This window comes from Sciurus carolinensis, chromosome 2 (assembly GCF_902686445.1).
Source record: "Sciurus carolinensis chromosome 2, mSciCar1.2, whole genome shotgun sequence".
NCBI lineage: Eukaryota > Metazoa > Chordata > Mammalia > Rodentia > Sciuridae > Sciurus > Sciurus carolinensis.
Window position 1 is genome coordinate 139,128,017 of NC_062214.1, and position 19,070 is coordinate 139,147,086.

Below are 19,070 nucleotides of genomic sequence, written 5' to 3' on the forward strand. Positions count from 1 at the left end.
TATTCTCCCCACTCTTTTTATTATTGCATTGATTTTGGTTTAATAATTTTAGTGATAAATTAACTTAGTAATTTTAGTGATAATAGAAATCTTTTTTAAATTTTTAATTTAATTATTTTTTTTATTTTTACAAACTGCATTTTGATTAATTGCACACAAATGGGGTACAACTTTTCATTTCTATGGTTGTAATGATGTAGATTCACACCATTCATGTAATCATACATGTACATAGGGTAATGATGACTGTCTCATTCCACCATCTTTCATACCCTGTCCCTCCCCATCTCATTTCCCTCTATATAATCCAAAGTTATCCATTCTTCTCTCACCCCCCACCCCCTCCATCCCCATTATCTATCATCATCCACTTATCAGAAAAAACATTCAGCCTTTGGTTTTGGGGGATTGGCTTATTTAACTTAGCATGATATTCTCCAAAGCCATCCATTTATATGCAAATGCCATATTTTTCTTTTTTATGGCCGAGTAATATTCCACTGTGTGTGTGTGTGTGTATATATATATATATATATATATATATATATATATATATATTACTGTTTCTTTATCCATTCATCTATTGGAGGGCATCTAGGTTGGTTCCATAATCTAGCTTTTGTGAATTGAACTGCTATAAACACTGATGTGGTCGCTTTAATGTAGTATGCTGATTTTAAGTCCTTTGGGTATAAACTGAGGAGTGGGATAACTGGGTCAAAAGGTGGGTCCATTCCAAGTTTTCTGAGGAATCTCCCTACTGCTTTCCAGAGTGACTAAACCAATTTGCAACTCCACCAGCAGCAAAGTATGAGTGTGCCTTTTTCCCCACATCCATGCCAACACCTATTATTGCTTGTGTTCTTGATAATAGCCATTCTAATTGGAGTAAGATAAAATCTTAGGGTGGTTTTAATTTGCATTTCTCTAATTACTAGAGATATTGAACACTTTTTAATATATTTGTTAATTGCCTGTATATCTTCTTCTGTAAAATGCCAGTCCAGTTCCTTAGCCCATTTATTGACTGGGTTCTTTGTATTTTTAGTATAAAGTTTTGTTCATTATAAAGTTTGGAGATTAGTGTTGTATCTGAAGTGCTTGTGGAAAATATTTTCTCCCACTCTATAGGCTCTCTTTTCTCATTATTATTTGTATTCTTCACTGAGAATAAGTTTTTTAGTTTGAATCCATCCCATTTATTGATCCTTGCTTTCATTTCTTGCACTTCAGGAGTCTTGTTAAGAAGTCTGGTCCTAAGCCAACATGATGAAGGAAATCTTCATCTTTTGAATTTAATAAAAATTCCTTTGAGATTTACCAAAAAATGCAGTGGTGTAATATTTGAGCCATTTATTCTTTAACTATTTCAATGGAATATCTTTTTGTTTCTATTTGGAATTTATTTTTCCTGCAATCTAATTATAAATACTTATATTAATAGGTTTCCTAATTTTGAGGGTTAAATGCCTCTTGGCCAGCATATATTTTTAGAAGGAATATTATATAATTATACCAAATTTTCTTTGTTTCACTTTCTTTATAAAAAAGTTTTTTTTTTTTTAAATTTTTGTTCTGAGAATTGAACCACTGTGTTACATTCCCAACCTTTTTTATTTTTTATTTTAAGACAGTGTCTCCCTAAGTTTCTTAGGGCCTAATTAAGTTGCTGAGGCTGGCCTAAAACTTCCAATCCTCCTGCCTCCACCTCCTGAGTCCCTGGATTACAGGTATATGACACTGCATCTGACAAAAACTTTTAATCTATATTCATAGTAAGACAGATATCTGGTTTTTTCATCAGAATTTGATTTCAATATTTGAATACTTTCTTAAAATAAATTATATTCTGGTTTTTGTTTAGGAAATGGGTCTTTTGTGTTGTTTTTTTCTTTTTTGAACATTAGAAATGACTCACTTCTAAAGTTATCCCAGCTTGAATCCAACCAAAAGTCTTTCAAAAGCAGTTATCATATCTTCAGACCCAAGTTAATTTACCCATGGAGGAAGATATTTCTTATACCCCACCTTTAAGAAATGTTTTATTTATTTATTTTCTGAATGGCACCACCATATAACCCAACTATCCTACTTCTTGGTATGTACCCAGAAGATCTACAATTAGCATGCTGTAGGGATATAGTCACATCAATGTTTATAGCAGTGCAATTCACAATAGCCAAGTTATGGAACCAGCCTAGATGCCCACCATCAGACAAATGTATAAAGAAAATTTGGTATGTATATATAATGGAGTTTTATTCAGCCATAAGGAAGAATGAAAGTATGGCATTTTCTGGTAAATGAATGGAACTGGAGAATATCATGCTAACTGAAGTAAACCAATCCCAGCAAGACAAGGGTTGAATATTTTCTTGCATATGTGGAAGGTAGAATGAAATAAGGAAAAGAAAAGAAAAGAAAAAGGGCATAGGGGAATCCCATGAAGATATAGGTGAGATCAGGGCAGCAGAGAAAGGGGAAGTAGGGGGATGGAGGAGGGACAGGAAAAAGAAAGAATGGTGGAATAAAACTGACCAAACTATTTTATGTACATACATGAACATACCACAGTAAATTTCACCTTTATGTGTATCTATCATGCACTAATTTTAAAAAACTATCAATAAATAAAGACCAGTAAGGTAGCAGAAAATGAACAGGAGGAAGAAGGGAGAGAAAAGGGGAAAACTGGGGACAGAATCGGCACAAATTATATTCCAAGTTTGTATAATTATGTCAACATAAACCACAATATTGTGTATGACTATAATGCACTAATAAAAATTAAAAAATTATGTAAGAGAAAGGAAAGTTTTATGTATTTTCTAATAAATAAGGGTTTTATATTTATTTTTATTTTAATTTAAAATTTTTTTTAGATATACATGACATTAGAGTATACGAGCATACATATATGGACTATAATTTATTCTAAGTAGGATCCCATTTTTGCAGTTATTTGTTTTAATTGTTATTTGTTGCTAAAAATACTACTATTTATATATAGTTGCTAATATTTTATTATATATATGATTTTATATATGTAATCCTTAATTCAAATTCTTACAGTGTAAACCTTTTATAATACTCTGTTGCATGCCATTAAGCCATGCTAATATTTCATACATACTGACTTTTACATCTTTTGTTTGTTATTTCTACTGCCTCGATACTCCAGAGCCTCATCAGTTCACACCTGGGATGTTATATTACACCAAAGCTCTGGAGTGATAAGATTTGATTATCACATAATAATGATCTCGAGTTTCGACAATTTTCTTTCAGAGGTCCCAAATTCTTAAAAATGGCAGAGAAGTTCCTCTAATAAGACAGCAATATCTTAAAATACCTTGAATTAATCTCCTTTTCTCCAACCAATTCAACCTCTTCCTGCAGGAAACATGCCTTTCACTCATGAAATAACCAGAATAGATCAATAACTAGGAAAGAATCTTTAAAAAGAGTTCACAGAAGTTTGGTATCCCACAAATGTAAAAAATAAAATGAAATTAATAAGCATGTAGTTATGATATAGAATGTAATTAGTGAGCATGTAATTTTGTACATAAAGAGTGTACCTTATTTATAAATAAATACATGTGTACATTTGCAATTAACAACATGACTAAACTCCCTTGTAAAGCAAGGAGAATAATCACAAATTGTCATGCAAATATAAAATTAGTTAAATAGGTTTATCAAAAGGAGAAATGTATATGTTGCTATATGTGTTAAAATGATTTTTTTTTCTTTTCTAGGGTACATCGAGGGAGAGCAAATTTTAAAAGGCACCTTTATAAACAAGCAACTGAGGACTTTTCTATTGCAGTTCACTTAGATCCTAATAACTGGTTATCATTCTATTATCGAGCTTGCTTATTTAGAAAGACTAACCCTCTAAAAGCACTACAGGATTATAGCATTTCAGGTATATTGCTTTCAATTGCACATACATAATCATCTGATCTGAGGTTCAGCACCTTATTCTCATAGAGGGGAATACTGATGTGGGTTCACTAATATAATATGTATAATATTATATACTAGTATATATGTATTTATATATTTAAATATATTTTAGATACATACTATTGTATATGTGTGTATACATACCTCTGTGTGTGGTGATATATATATATATATATATATATATATATATATATAAATATAAATATATATATATATATTACATTTATAAACCATGATGATTGAGCTATAAATGTTCTAATATGTCCTTTAGATATGTGTGAATAAATGTGTGCATATATGTTTCTGTGTGTTTGTAAACATGACAAGGGGAGACTATTGTATCAAAGAAATCTTTTGGTAAACTGAGTTCTGGAGAATATTCTGGAAACTTCATTCTATTTCCTAGTCGGCTTAAATGGCATTCACTTGTCCTGGTGATTTGGATCCTATTCTAAGTCAGTCCATGGATTTTTCAAATTCAACATTTTTGATGCTTAAATTAAAAATAGGCTTTTGAGTATTCTCAGTAGCTAAAGTATGTTAACAGCCAAAACTGATCATTTCTTCTTTAGCCTCAGTCAGTGCATCCCTGGTTTATAAGTGTCCAGCACAATTCTTGACCATGAAATCGTCTCCAATGACATGAATTGAGCCTATCCTAACAGACAATCCATCCAGAACACAACACTCCAAACAATGACTATGCACGCCTGGATGCAAAATTGTAGAATCCCATCATTTCTAGATTTTCTTAATCTGGAAATTAAGAAGAGATAGTCAGACTCTCATAGGGAATGAAATCTAAGATGATTGTTGCTTAAATGTTTCTAAGTCCTTTTGCCTCCTGAGGTCACCTTTTCCATTAATATTCAGATAAAATAGCCCTGTTGTCCCCTACGTACTGAAAGGAGTCCAGTGCTCTGGCTTCTATGTCTAAGGACTCTTGGGAAGGTATGCTGAAGATTCTTACTCAATGATCTCATCATCTTTGAGTCTAATTTCTGCTTACAACTAACTCTCCAACATTGCTCGCCTGCTCACTTCTTGTGGCTATTCTTCCCTCTGCTTTGATTCTTCCTAGGTCTTTCCTTCATGTCCCAAAATAACATCAGCACAAACACATCATGCATAATTCAGAACAGTTCAGAGTTCAGAGGATAAATGTGGCACACATAACTTAAAAGATCTCTGTAGGTTTCCCTGGCTCTGTTGGCCCTGTCTACCTGCCACCTGGTTGACTCCATTTCTCTCTGGTCTTTCTCTAAAGACTTTTCCCCCTCATTTCCAGCTTTCGGTTCTTTAGTCCTCCCCTTTCTAGACTATCACAACAATTCAAAATCTCTATTATTTAATTGTTCAGAGTAGACCAGCTTGATTTTGGCTTCAGTCTTTTCATATAGGTTAGTTTATCATCCATAACCAAAAAAGATCCTCAAGATACTTTCTAGGATGATAACAATAATTTCTAACATTTATTGGGCATTTTATTACTGTTCTAAGTACTATATATGGAATATTTTAATGGCAATTCAAACAATTACATCAGGTAGGTGGGTATCATTTAAATTTTACTGATATTAAAGTCAAAGAATAGAGAAGTAAAGTAACTCTAGTATATTGTTCCTTAAGAATTGTTTTAGAGTGATTACCCTTCCCCAAACTTGATAGTGAGAATATTTGTGTCCCAGACTGTGAATATTTTGGGCAACTTTCTTCCTAAACCAGGAAGGGCTAGAGAAGCTTAGAAGATGTGTGTCAAACCTTGTGTAAAACATACCCAACTCACTAATGTATTTTTTAAAGTGAAGGGGAGCCAGTAAGCCAGAGACATGAGATGACTTCTAGGTTGGTTGCTGATGAGAGTTGCACTCAGGCAGCTCTGAGAAGAGGTTCTTTTTACCGTGTGTTTCTGCTTTCTGGGATTCCATAGTCAAGTTGCTTGCCTCATTTCCAGGTTCTGCTTGCCTTGGAGGAGCTCCTTTGCAGCTGCCTCTCCTGGTTTATGAGTAAGACTGACTTTTGTCATATGTCCTGGTCTGGGTTAGTACCTGAGTCTGTTCTTTGGCCAGAAATGGTGTCTTTGTGATTATAGCAGGTCATCAGGGATAATGGCGCCCTTCTGGCTGGAGTTATATTCTATGCCCACTTTACCAATGCCTTGCATCATGACCCTGGTCAATGTACCTTGTCCCCTTGGACCTTAATCTGCTTACCTGGAAAGTTAGTGGACTTTATTAGATTGCCATTGGAATTTCTTCCAGCCTTAATGTGTTTGTGATCCTTAATAGTCACATAGTTACTAATGAACAAATGCATTTTTATGTACAATACTATTTTTTTACTCACCAAATACACTCATCATAGATACATTTTGTTTTATGTAATGTTAAATAAGAATAAGCAATAGAAAGAGTCTAGGCTAAAATTTAACTCAGATATGATTGTTCAGAACCTGAATAAAACATGTTCTTTTATTTTTAAGTTCTCTTAAATGACGGCCATGAGAATTTTAGTTGTTTTCTACATCGGGGCATAGTGTATGTACATCTAAAACTTTGGTGGCTGGCGATTTGTGACTTTGAAACTGTTATTACTCTAGAAAGGTATGTTTTCTTTTCAAACTGGTTTCGCTTTTGTTTAAAATTTAAAAATATAAATAAAAGAACAGGATTTTCCCATTATCATTGATAACTTATTGATAACTTATGAGGCAATTATAAAATCATTCTAGAATTAGAATATTACTAAAATTAGACTACTGCTAAAATAAGAATTGTTTGTGTTAGGTGCTTTTGCAAATTTTAGAGGTTGAATGGGTTTGAAAAGAATTATGTCCATAAATAATAAATCAACAAGCTATTAGAAGGGGTTGGAGAATACCCAGGCTAGACCTTTTAGAAGGTCCTGGAAAACCATCATCAATTTAAAATGACAAATATTCTGCTTAATGTATCATTGCTATGCACAAAATACAACTCGATGGAAAGAAATCCTCTATTTTGAGCTACTGACTTCATTTTTTAGTAGAGCAAAAGAAAAAGCCAATAACATTTAGAGCATAGTTTCAGGAAGGAACACAGATTGAAAATCAAACACATTAGTCAGAGAGTCAGCTGTAAAATACAGATTTTAATAATTTAAATTTAAATAATTCTCTTTCTTTCCAAGGACGCATTCATTAAATGGAAGTTGTCAGAAAGAGTAATATATCAAGCTAATTTTATGTCAACTAGCAGACTGTTTACTTAACTCTCTAAGGTGAACTTTGAACTTGACTCAGGAAAATCATGGAGGATAGTTCCATAATGACTGTAATCGGTTTTTTTTTTTGGACCTTTTTGAGCCACAAAGGAAAAGAAAAGACTTTTCTGGTGCAAAGAGTCAGAAAGTGGGTGGTAGGAACTGTGGTGTCTAGGCAACCGGTTAGGGCTTCTGTGAGATTGGGCCATTGCATGTGTAGTTTCCTTATTGTAAAAGAGGCATTGAAAAAGATAATGTCTAAGATCATTTCTATACTGAATATTATTTGATTCAAAGAGAGAGAAGCAACATTTATTTGATATAGAAAAAAAGCTGTGTAGACACCAAAGTGGAGAGGTTTTTTAACCTCAAGTCACCAAACCGTTTTATCACTGATCCTCATGGTTTAAAACAAAGACTTTTGAACTAAGGAAAACTTGAGCTTGCAATTCAAATTCAAGATAACTCAAGATTAAATCAAAGTGGAATAAAATATTGCTAAGAGTCTAGGAGACTTCATGAATTCTGTTCTTAGCATGTCTCTACAGTCGTTAACTCCAAAGGGCATTTATAAAATTTTTAAATTTATGTTTCTTTAGTAAAACATTTAAAAAACCTGATATATATTGATGTATGTATTTCATGTATGCAATTGTGAAATTCATTCACAATTGCAGAACATTTTGGATAATTAAAAATGTCTAACAAGATTTTATTTTCTTATTTTCCTAGAACTGTTACTTTGGCTTATATAAACATTGGTCTCATATATCTGCTACACCTAAACAACTGCAATGAAGCCATTTGGTGGTTTTCTGAGGCTATTAAAATCAATCCTTTGTGTATTCAAAGCTATATTTGTAGAGCAGAAGGCTATTATAAGGTATTTAATGTTTGAAGATTTTGAATAAAGATTTTAATGTTATGGCTATCTGTTCAATTAATTTTAAATGCTTTAATGTATCCTTTTCTTTAGCTAACTAGAGAGGTGAATGGGCTTATAAGCTATCAGTGTTAAGCAGATGTAGTTAACTATGATTACCTACTCACAAAGCCTCTTCTTATGAGGTGTGCATTTTTATTGTCTTTCATTTTAAAAATAATACCGTATCTGTTTTTTTCCTTATTTTAAAAGCAATATGTATTTTTTATAGGTAATATATTTATCCAAATAAGAAAAAATAAACAAACAAATAAGTTTTATGAAAAGCAATAAAACTGTCCATATTCTCAAGAGATAACTACTACTGACATTTTGGAATCATTGTTCTAATGTTTTGTGCATGGATGTACTGGTGAGGGGGTAGATTCATAGAATAGAATCTCTGTGTAGAATGGTAATCTAAACATTAACACTTTTCTGTAAATTTTGTTTAATTTTTTTTGACACTTGAAATTACTTTTTTTTTCTTTATTTTTTTAACGGACTGCATTTTGATACATTGTACACAAATGGAGTGCAACTTTTTGTTTCTATGGTTGTGCACAATGTAGATTCATACCATTCATGTAATCATACAGGTACATAGGGTAATGATGACTGTCTCATTCCACCATTTTCATACCCGTGCCCCGCCCCCCTCTCATTTCCCTCTACTTAATCTAAAGTTCCTCTATTCTTCTCTTACCTTCCATTCTCCCATCCCCATTATCAATCTTCATCCACATCAGAAAAAACATTCAGCCTTTGGTTTTAGGGGATTGACTTATTTCACTTAGCATGATATTCTCCAATGCCATTCATTTATCTGCAAATGTCATAATATTATTATTCTTTATGGTTGAATAATATTCCATTGTGTATATATACCACAGTTTCTTTATCCATTCATCTACTGAAGGGCATCTAGGTTGGTTCCATAATCTAGCTTTTGTGAATTGAACTGCTATAAACATTGATGTGGCCGCTTTAATGTAGTATGCTAATTTTAAGTCCGTTGGGCATAAACCAAGGAGTGGATAACTGGGTCAAAAGGTGGGTCCATTCCAAGTTTTCTGAGGAATCTCCATACTGCTTTCCAGGGTGGCTGCACCAATTTGCAACTCCACCAGGGAGGTACAAGTGTGCCATTTTCCCCCACATCCACGCCAACATCTATTATGTTTGTGTTCTTGAAAATAGCCATTCTAATTGGAGTAAGATGAAATCTTAGAGTTGTTTTAATTTGCATTTCTCTAATTACTACAGATGTTGAATGCTTTTTCATATATTTGTTGATCACCTGTATATCTTCTTCTGTTAAAGGTCTGTCCAGTTTCTTGGCCCATTTATTGATTGGGTTCTTTGTATTTTTGGTGTAAAGTTTTATAAATTCTTATAAATTTTGGAGACTAGTGCTGTATCTGAAGTGCTTGTGGAAAATATTTTCTCCCACTCTGTTCAAGTTAAATTTTAAAATAAATGTAATCCCTCTGTTTTCTACAAGTTCTCTAGATAAGCTGGTTCCAGTCTGGATAGGCTAGGTTATGCTGTGGTAAAAAATAAAAACAAACAAAAAACTTCAAAATCACCATTTCAAACAACAAAGACTTGTTTATTTCTCACACTTTATGTCCACTGAGAACTGTCAGGAGACTGTGCTCTCCACTGCCTCAATCTCAGGGCCTCATGTGACTGGAGTCCCATACAAAATTCTTACCTTCTGGATGACAGAAGCAAAAGATCCAAGACACATGTTCAGTATTGTCCCTAGGGAAATTTTGCCCTTGAGTCCTATTGGGGAAGACATGGACATACTTGCAGTGTGTGGGTTTTTACTTAACCTAACCTTATCAATGAAGCTTAGGCCATTTGGGGAAGCTGGTGTTTCCCCTGAACACACACAGAAACCAAAGCACCAGCATGGTAGCAGGAGGTAAAGGATGTACACTCAGATTCTTTGAACTGAGAGGCAAAAATCAATCTGTTCACAGTAATGGGTGAATGCATTGTGGTGTATGAACACTGTGCAATATAACAGTCCATGAAAAGAAGAGAACTGATGGGGGATTTCCATGAGATATTTTTGAGTAAGAAAGGCAAGATTCAGAAGAGTTTAAGTGTGTACAATATGATCCCACAATTATAAATCAAACCGTGTGTTTATATGTAGAGGAATACATTCTCCTACTGTGTTGGTTCAGCTTCCCTGGGAATATAATCTAAGACTGCCTGGAGAGGTCCAACCCCAGGGACGCTTGTAAATTCAGAGTGAACCTCCAGCTGTCCCCAAACAGAGTTTCCTCAATGCATAGCTACAGACACTTGGTAGAACAGGTATAGCAATGTGCATGTTTGATTGGATGGTGTATTAATTGCACCAACCTGAGCAGAAGCTGCTTGTGAAGCAATGGCCCTGAAGTTCCACAGAAATTCTCAAATGTGTTTAAATGAATCTTAAACCTCCTCTCTTTTTGGGTTTCCTCTTTGACCCTACCCACTATTTCTTCCAAATGGTTTGTACTCTTTCTGCAGACCCAGTTTGCTTCCATGTACAAATTAATTTGGGGCATTCTGGTTTCTTTTTCATCAGTCATTATGGTTAGAAGAGTGATGGTTGTCCCACGTTAATTTTGCTGTGACTATGTAGTAGTCCTTTGGTAATGTCTACCATGATAGTTGATTTTGTCCCTGGATATGTACTAATTTATTTTATGTTTGTGAGACCAGTATTAATGAAAGAATCAATGTTTACCTTCTTTTATATATTGATATGAAATAGATCTTTTTACACCATTGTTATATTTTCATTCATTTATTTATTTAAATTTAATTTTGGTTCAAGACTGCTTTTCCTCTTATTCTTTTTTTTTTTTTTTTTTTTGTACCAGAGATTGAACGCAGGGGTGCTTAACCACTGAGCCAGAGTCCCCCATTTTTTACATTTTATTTAGAGACAGGGTCTCACTGAATTGCTTAGGGCCTCACTAAGTTGCTGAGGATGGCTTTGAACTTGCAATGCTCTGCTGGGATTACAGGCCTGTGCCACTGCACCCAGCATCTTCTCTTATTCTTAAGTGGAATTGACTTTTACTTTTTATTTTACTTTTTTCTACTTGCTAATTTATTAACAGGTGAAATTTGGTGAAATAAGTGTTGTGGTTGATAGAGGGAAAACAACAAAAAGTTAAATGAAAAAGGAGCACACACACAAACTGGAATGTAAATTTATATATGTATGTTTATTCTTCAAAATTAAAGCTAAATAATTCTGAAAAACCAACTTCGCATCATAACCATTTTTTTTAACTTGTCTACATCCCATTTGCTTTGATGATTCTTTAGAAAATCATGTGTATTAGGAGATGTCTCTGCAAAATTTCTGCAGTAAAGCATAGGAGGGGATAAACATCAAAAAGGAAACACTCAGTTTTATTAGAACCCAGTTTTCTTTTTATCATTCAACAGCTGCATAAATTGAAAAGGGCAGTCAAGGAGTTATCTCGTGCCATCCACTTTCAGCCAGATGGACTCCAATTATATATAATAAGGTACGAGCATAGAAATTGAATTCTTCTTAGGATAACTTCACATCTGAGCAATCTGTTGGGATCTTTAGTTCTCTCTTGATTCTTCAACCTCCTCCTTTTACATTTGCTCCCTGGGCATTGGCCATCACCCAACCAGCAAGCCAGCTATAGTTCTTGTTTTTATTAAACTTTAAGATAACATTACAAACTGTAACTGGATCTTTCCCTTGGCTCTACCCTTGCATCAAAACATAACTGCAAGTCTTTAAGTTCTTTAGGCCTTTCTAGGTTGCTGGTTATACAGTTGGTTCATATCTCATGAGAGCAAGGTAATAATATTTTGAACAGTTATTCTCATATGTTCACAGTGTTGTCCCAAGTAATTGTCAGCTAATTCCATGAAAAAAATAAGTGGTGCATAGAATTGTATTTGAAATGTAGTAGAACTTGGAATAAGGAGACATTTTACAAAGTATCACTTCCAAAAATATAATCTCTAAGGATTAATAGAACTGGAAAAAGAAAGTGGAATTTTTTTTTCCAGAACTGGACTTTGGATCCAAAGTGTCACACAGGCTAGACAAATGCTCTACCACTGAGCTATATTCCCAGCTAGACCAGTGTTTTCTGAACAAGGCTTGTTTTGTGTTCTAAGTCTTGAACCACAGTTTAGCAATTTATGAAGTCTTCCTCCTTTTATGTCCCTTGAATTTTAATTTTTAAACAACTTCTCAGCAACAAAGTATAGCATTTTAAATGCAGATAATTGCTAAAAGAAACTACTATTTTTCTTGTAGCACTGCATTTTCTAAGTGGCTTCATCACACATCCATGTAAATTGGTCTATTTAGACTATAAAAAATCTGTAATTTTTGTATTGCCTTTTATGCATGCATAAATAAATATGAATAGATGAATATATTGTAGTTGTAAAATTTTTAAGTAACTGAGAATAAGAAACTTTGTTTTAGAAAAGATATTTTTATCAGCTTAGAATAAAAAAACTATTATTTCTTCTAGAGGACAATATCTTCTTATGATGAAAAAATATGATCTGGCAAAGTTCACTATTTATCAAGTAGCAGAAATGAACCGTGGTAAATATAATTAATTGAAAATTATAATTGTTTTAATTTAAGAAATACCTTTTTAGAATTTTTGTACTACTTTCAATAACTACGTATGGATAGCATAATGGTTTTAGTTGAGAAACAAAGATTTGGAAACTTCAGTTTCATATGTACATAAGTTGGTAAAATGATCCATAATGTACTGTAATTAATTTTGTGAAAGAGGTTATTCTTATAGGAATTATTAGGCTTACAGTTTTGCTATTTTTTGTTATGTAATTAGAATGTCTTATGCTTTTTGATAATAGACTTTCATATAATATTGATAATTCATATTATAAAGAATAATTTTTTAATTGCTTGACCTTGTTAAAATAATTGTATTTGAAATTCTTGATACTTGGCAAAGGTACTGATAAACTCTCCTTTCCCTTTAGGTCTCATTGAATTGAGTCCAGTACAGCAAGCAATCATTTATTCATTTTGTGAAAACCATGAGAAGGCCATTCAGGTCTTGGAAGAGGCCTTGTGCAATAGGCCAGAAACAATCATGCTTATGATATTAGCAAAAACACAAATGAAGGCCAAGAACATCAAGGTGAAAGGTCCTCTGAGTAATGTTTACTAAACCTAGTAATAGAATTCATATATCATGCTTAATATGACATTTAATATTATTTACAATTGTAAGTTTTTTATATACCATTAATTTTATAATAGTATTTATTATATTATTTATTCAATTTTCTATTAACATTTATACTTTTTCATTTTTATTTTTATCAATATAATTATTAACATATTAACTGTACAAATTAATGGATTTTACTGTGACATTTTCATATATGCATAATGCATATATTATGTATTGACCATATCCATCCTCCCTAGTTTTCCACTCTCTTGCCCTCTTTTCTCTGTTCTCTCCCTGTACCTCTCCCAGTCCATAACTATCCCTCTTCTATATTTAGGTCATTTTTTTTTTCCTGTTCCCCATATGAGAGAAAATATGTGATATTTGTCTTTCTTTTTTTTTTTTTTTTGCGGTACTGGGGATCGAACTCAGGGTCTTGTGCTTGTGAGGCAAGCACTCTACCAGCTGAGCTATCTCCCCAGCCCCTGATATTTGTCTTTCTATGTCTGGCTTATTTTGCTTAACATGATGTACTCTAGTTCTACCCATTTTCTTTCTAATGACATGATTTCGTTCTGCTTTATGAATGATTAATACTCCATTATGTATATACATATATATATGTATATACATACCATATTTTCTTTTTTTTTATTCATCTGTTGATGGACAGTTGTATCTTGACTATTGTGAATAGCGCTGCAATAAACATGGGCATCCAGATATCTCTTTCTGTATGCTAACTTCATTTCCTTCAGGTTTATACTCAGGAGTGGTACAGTTGGATTGTGTGAGAATTCTGGTTTTAGTTTAGTTTTTTTTTTTTTTAAGTTCCATACCTATATACATAGTAGTTGTACTAATTTACATTCCTACCGACAGTGTACATGGATTCCATTATCTCTATATCCTCCCAACATTTGTTATTTATTTATTTATTTATTTATTTATTTATTTTAATAATAGCCATTCTAACAGGGGTGAGAGGGAATCTCAGTGTAGTTTGATCTGCACTATTCTGAGGGTGAAAAGTATGAGTTTTTTTTTTCATATACTTATTAGTCATTTGTACTTCTTTTGAGAAGTATCTGTCTAAATCCTTTGTTCATTTATATTGAATTACATTTTTTTTATTGTAAACAAATGGGATACATGTTGTTTCTCTGTTTGTACATGGTGTAAAGGCATACCATTTGTGTAATCATAAATTTACATAGGGTAATGTTGTTTCATTCATTCTGTTATTTTTTCCCTTCCCCCCACCCCTCCCACCCCTCTTTTCCCTCTATACAGTCCTTCCTTCCTCCATTCTTGCCCCGCTCCCTAACCCTAACTCTAACCCTAACACTAACCCCTCCCACCCACCATTATGTGTCATAATCTACTTATTAGCGATATCATTCGTGCTTTGGTTTTTTGAGATTGGCTTATCTCACTTAGCATGATATTCTCCAATTTCATCCATTTGCCTGCAAATGCCATAATTTTATCATTCTTTATGGCTGAGTAATATTCCATTGTATATATATTTATATATACCACAATTTCTTTATCCATTCATCAGTTGAAGGACATCTAGGTTGGTTTCACAATCTGGCTATTGTGAACTGAGCAGCTATGAACATTGATGTGGCTGTATCTCTGTAATATGCTGATTTTAAGTCCTTTAGGTATAGGCCAAGGAGTGGGATAGCTGGGTCAAATGGTGGTTCCATTCCAAGTTTTCTAAGGAGTCTCCACACTGCTTTCCAGAGTGGCTGCACTAATTTGCAGCCCCACCAGCAATGTATGAGTGTACCTTTCTCCCCACATCCTCGCCAACACCTGTTGTTGCTTGTATTCTTGATAATCGCCATTCTAATTGGGGTGAGATGGAATCTTAGGGTGGTTTTGATTTGCATTTCTCTTATTACTAGAGATGTTGAACATTTTTCCATATGTTTGTTGATTGCTTGTACATCTTCTTCTGTGAAGTGTCTATTCATTTCCTTTGCCCATTTGTCAATTGGATTATTTGCATTCTTGGTGTAGAGTTTTTTGAGTTCTTTATAGATTCTGGAGATTAATGCTCTATCTGAAGTATGATTGGCAAACATTTTCTCCCACTCTGTAGGCTCCTTCTTTGCATTGCTGATAGTTTCCTTTGCTGAGAGAAAGCTTTTTAGTTTGAATCTATCCCAGTTATTGATTCTTGCTTTTATAAGTTATGAATCTTCAGAAAGAGAAATTAGGAAAACTACCCCATTCACAATAGCATCGAAAAAAATAAAATACTTGGGAATCAATCTCACAAAAGAGTTGTGAAAGACCTCTACAATGAGAACTACAGAACACTAAAGAAAGAAATTGAAGAAAACCTTAGAAGATGGAAAGATCTCCCATGTTCTTGGATAGGAAGAATTAATATTGTCAAAATGGCAATACTACCAAAAGTACTATACAGATTCAATGCAATTCCAATTAAAATCCAATGATGTACCTTACAGAAATAGAGCAAGCAATTATGAAATTCATCTGAAAGAATAAGAAACCCAGAATAGCTAAAGCAATCCTTGGCAGAAAGAGTGAAGCAGGGGGTATCGCAATACCAGATCTTCAACTCTACTACAAAGCAATAGTAACAAAACGGTATTGGTACCAAAATAGAAAGATGGATCAATGGTACAGAATAGAGGACACAGACACAAACCCAAATAAATACAATTTTCTCATACTAGATAAAGGGTCCAAAAATATGCAATGGAGAAAAGATAGCCTCTTCAACAAATGGTGCTGGGAGAATTGGAAATCCATATGCAACAGAATGAAACTAAACCCATATCTCTCACCATGCATGAAACTAAACTCAAAATGGATTAAGGACCTCGGAATCAGACCAGAGACCTTGCATCTTATAGAAGAAAAAGTAGGTCCAGAGCTTCAACATGTCAGCTTAGGACCAGACTTCCTCAACAGGACTCCCATAGCACAAGAAATAAAAGCAAGAATCAATAACTGAATTACATTTTTTGTTGTTAGGTTTTTAACATTTCTTTTTATATTCTGGATATTAATCCTCTGTCAGATGAATGGCTGGCAAAGATTTCTTCCATTCTGTAGGTGGTCTCTTCACTCTGTTGATTATGTCCTTTGCTGAGCAGAAACTTTTCAATGTAATCCCACTTGTCAATTTTTGCTTTTGTCTCCTGAGCTATTAGGCTACTATTTAGGAAATTGTTGCCAGTGTCAAAAATCTTGAAGTGTTTTCTCTGTATTTTTCTATTAGTTTCAAAGTTTCAGGTCTTACATTAAGGTCTTTGATCCATTTTGAATTGACTTTTTCGACAGGGTGAGAGTTTCAATCTTCCACCTGTGGATATCCAAGTTTCCCAGTACCATTTGTTGAAGAGGCTGTCCTTTCTCCTTATATGATTTTGGCACCTTTGTCGAGAATCAATTGACTGAAGAGACATGGGTTCATATGAGCCCCCTATTCTGTCACCCGCCTGCATGCTAATGCAATGCTGCTTATGTTTCTTTGAGTCTGTAGTATGTTTTTGAAATCAGGTGTTGTGGTTTGTCTAGTACTGCTGTTTTTGCTCAGGATTGCTTTGGCCACTTAGAGTCTTCTGTGCTCCCATATGAATTTTAGAATTTTTTTTCTAGGTCTGTGAAGAATGTCATTGTATTTTGAGGTGAATTGCACTGAATCTGTAAATCACTTTGTGTAGTTTGGCAATTTTAACAATATTAATTCTCCCAATTCATGAACATACGAGATCTTTTTACCATCTAGTGTCTTCTTCAGTGTTTCTCCTCAGTGTTTTGTAATATTCACTGTGGAGGTCTTTCATATCCTTAGTTAAGTTTATTCCTAGGTATTTTATTTGTTGCTATTGTGACTGTGATAACTTTTCTGATTTCTTTCTTGACAATTTCATTATTAGCATTTAGAAAAGCTGCAATTTTTGTATGTTGATTTTATATCCTGCTACTTTAATTTATCAGTTCTAAAAATCTTTTAGTGAAGTCTTTAGGGTTTTGTGTGTATACAATAGTACCATTAGCAAGCATTCCTTTTATTTCTTTCTCTTGCCTAATTTCTCTGGCTAAAATTTTTGTTTCATATTTAATAAGACTGGTGAGAATTGATACCCTCATCTTGTTCCTAATCTTAGAGGAAATATTTGCTGTTTTTCCCCATTTAGTATGATGTTGGCTGTGGATTTGTTGTGTATAGTCTTTATTATGTTGAGGTATGACCCTTCGGAACCTAATTTATTCAGGGATTTTCTAAAACATGAAAGGATGCTGAATTTTATAAAAGGCTTTCTGCATCTATAAAGGTGATCAGGTGATTTGAATCCTGATTCTATTTATGTGATGTATTATATTTATCAATTTGCATATTTTGAGTTATCCCTGCTTCCCTGAAATGAGGCCAACTTGATCATGGCATATGATCTTTTTAATGTGCTGTTGAATTTGACCTGCAAGTATTTTGTTGAGGATTTTTGCACCTATGTTCATAAGTAATAATGATTTCATTTTATTTTTGTTGTTTTGTGTCTTTACAGGTTTGTAGAAGAGTAGTTCTTGCTTTGTATTCTTTATTTTCTGTTTTATAGAAATGTACTTTTACTTTTATTATTCTCTTCCTTCTACTCTTATGGAAAGAGATTATTTCTTTGTTATTTGTTTTTAAATGTTCCATTGGATACTTATTTCATTAATATTCAAGCTTTATTCTTTTATAATACAAGTGTCAGTCTGTTTTGTGCAGAATATCACAGATTGGATAATTCATAATGATTAGAAATTTATCTCTCCCAGTTCTAGAGGCAGAGAAATTCAAGATGAGGGTTCTGGCATCTGATGGGGACCTTCTTACTGAATCATTTCATGGTACAAGGCTGGAGGACAAAGAGGGGTGTGTGGTGGGAGACAGAGAGTGAGAGAGAGGGAAGGAACAATAGGGAGCTGAATTCTAAACTTGTTCTTTTATAAGGACCCACTCCCATGATAACCCATGTAGCAGTTAGTGGCATTTAATTCATTGATTATCTAGACACCTCTCAAATGTCTCCTTTCTCAATACTGATGCATTCGGTATTAAGTTTCCAGCTTGTGATTTTAGGAGAATACTTTCAAACTACAGCAATAAACAGCATGTACAAGTTATGGTCAATTTCATAAATATTTTAAAATTCACAATAGGATTTCATGTTTTAAAAACAAACACATTCAAATACATTGTAAAGCGAATATTTTGCTTGATACTGATTCTTTGCAATATGCTCAGAATTATTCATGCCTTATTTTTTATAAATCTCCTATGTCTATTTGAAAAAATATGTATTTTCTATTGGTATGTTTCATATATGTTCCATAGGTCTCATTTTTAATGTGTTTTTCACATGCTTATTTTAAAATAATTGATTTATCCATGATTGAAGTATTTTTAAATCTCCCATAATGATGGATACCAAGTTTTCTCTGTCATTCTTTCAGTTTTTGTTTTATGCAACTTGGGGTTACTTTTAATTTTATACATTTTAAATTGACATGTTTATATATACACACACATATATACATATACTGTATTGAAATTTGATACGTGTATTTTGCTATATATCATATATAAAATCAAATCCAGGCAATTAGCATTGTCATCTCAAATATTATCATTTCTATGATTTGGGAACCTTCAAATTCCTCTCCTCTAG

The 19,070-nt window shown here is 33.3% G+C and overlaps 1 protein-coding gene across 2 annotated transcripts in view; it reads left to right on the plus strand.

Moving 5' to 3' along the window:
* LOC124972202 (tetratricopeptide repeat protein 6-like) overlaps positions 1-19,070 on the plus strand; it is a 149,384-nt gene that overhangs the window by 82,675 nt on the left and 47,639 nt on the right. For both annotated transcript variants that reach the window (XM_047536465.1, XM_047536470.1), the window contains 6 exons: positions 3,762-3,931; positions 6,455-6,575; positions 7,945-8,095; positions 11,600-11,682; positions 12,682-12,758; positions 13,169-13,329. In XM_047536465.1, coding sequence (XP_047392421.1) covers positions 3,762-3,931; positions 6,455-6,575; positions 7,945-8,095; positions 11,600-11,682; positions 12,682-12,758; positions 13,169-13,329 — 763 coding nt within the window. The remainder of the gene's footprint in view (positions 1-3,761; positions 3,932-6,454; positions 6,576-7,944; positions 8,096-11,599; positions 11,683-12,681; positions 12,759-13,168; positions 13,330-19,070) is intronic.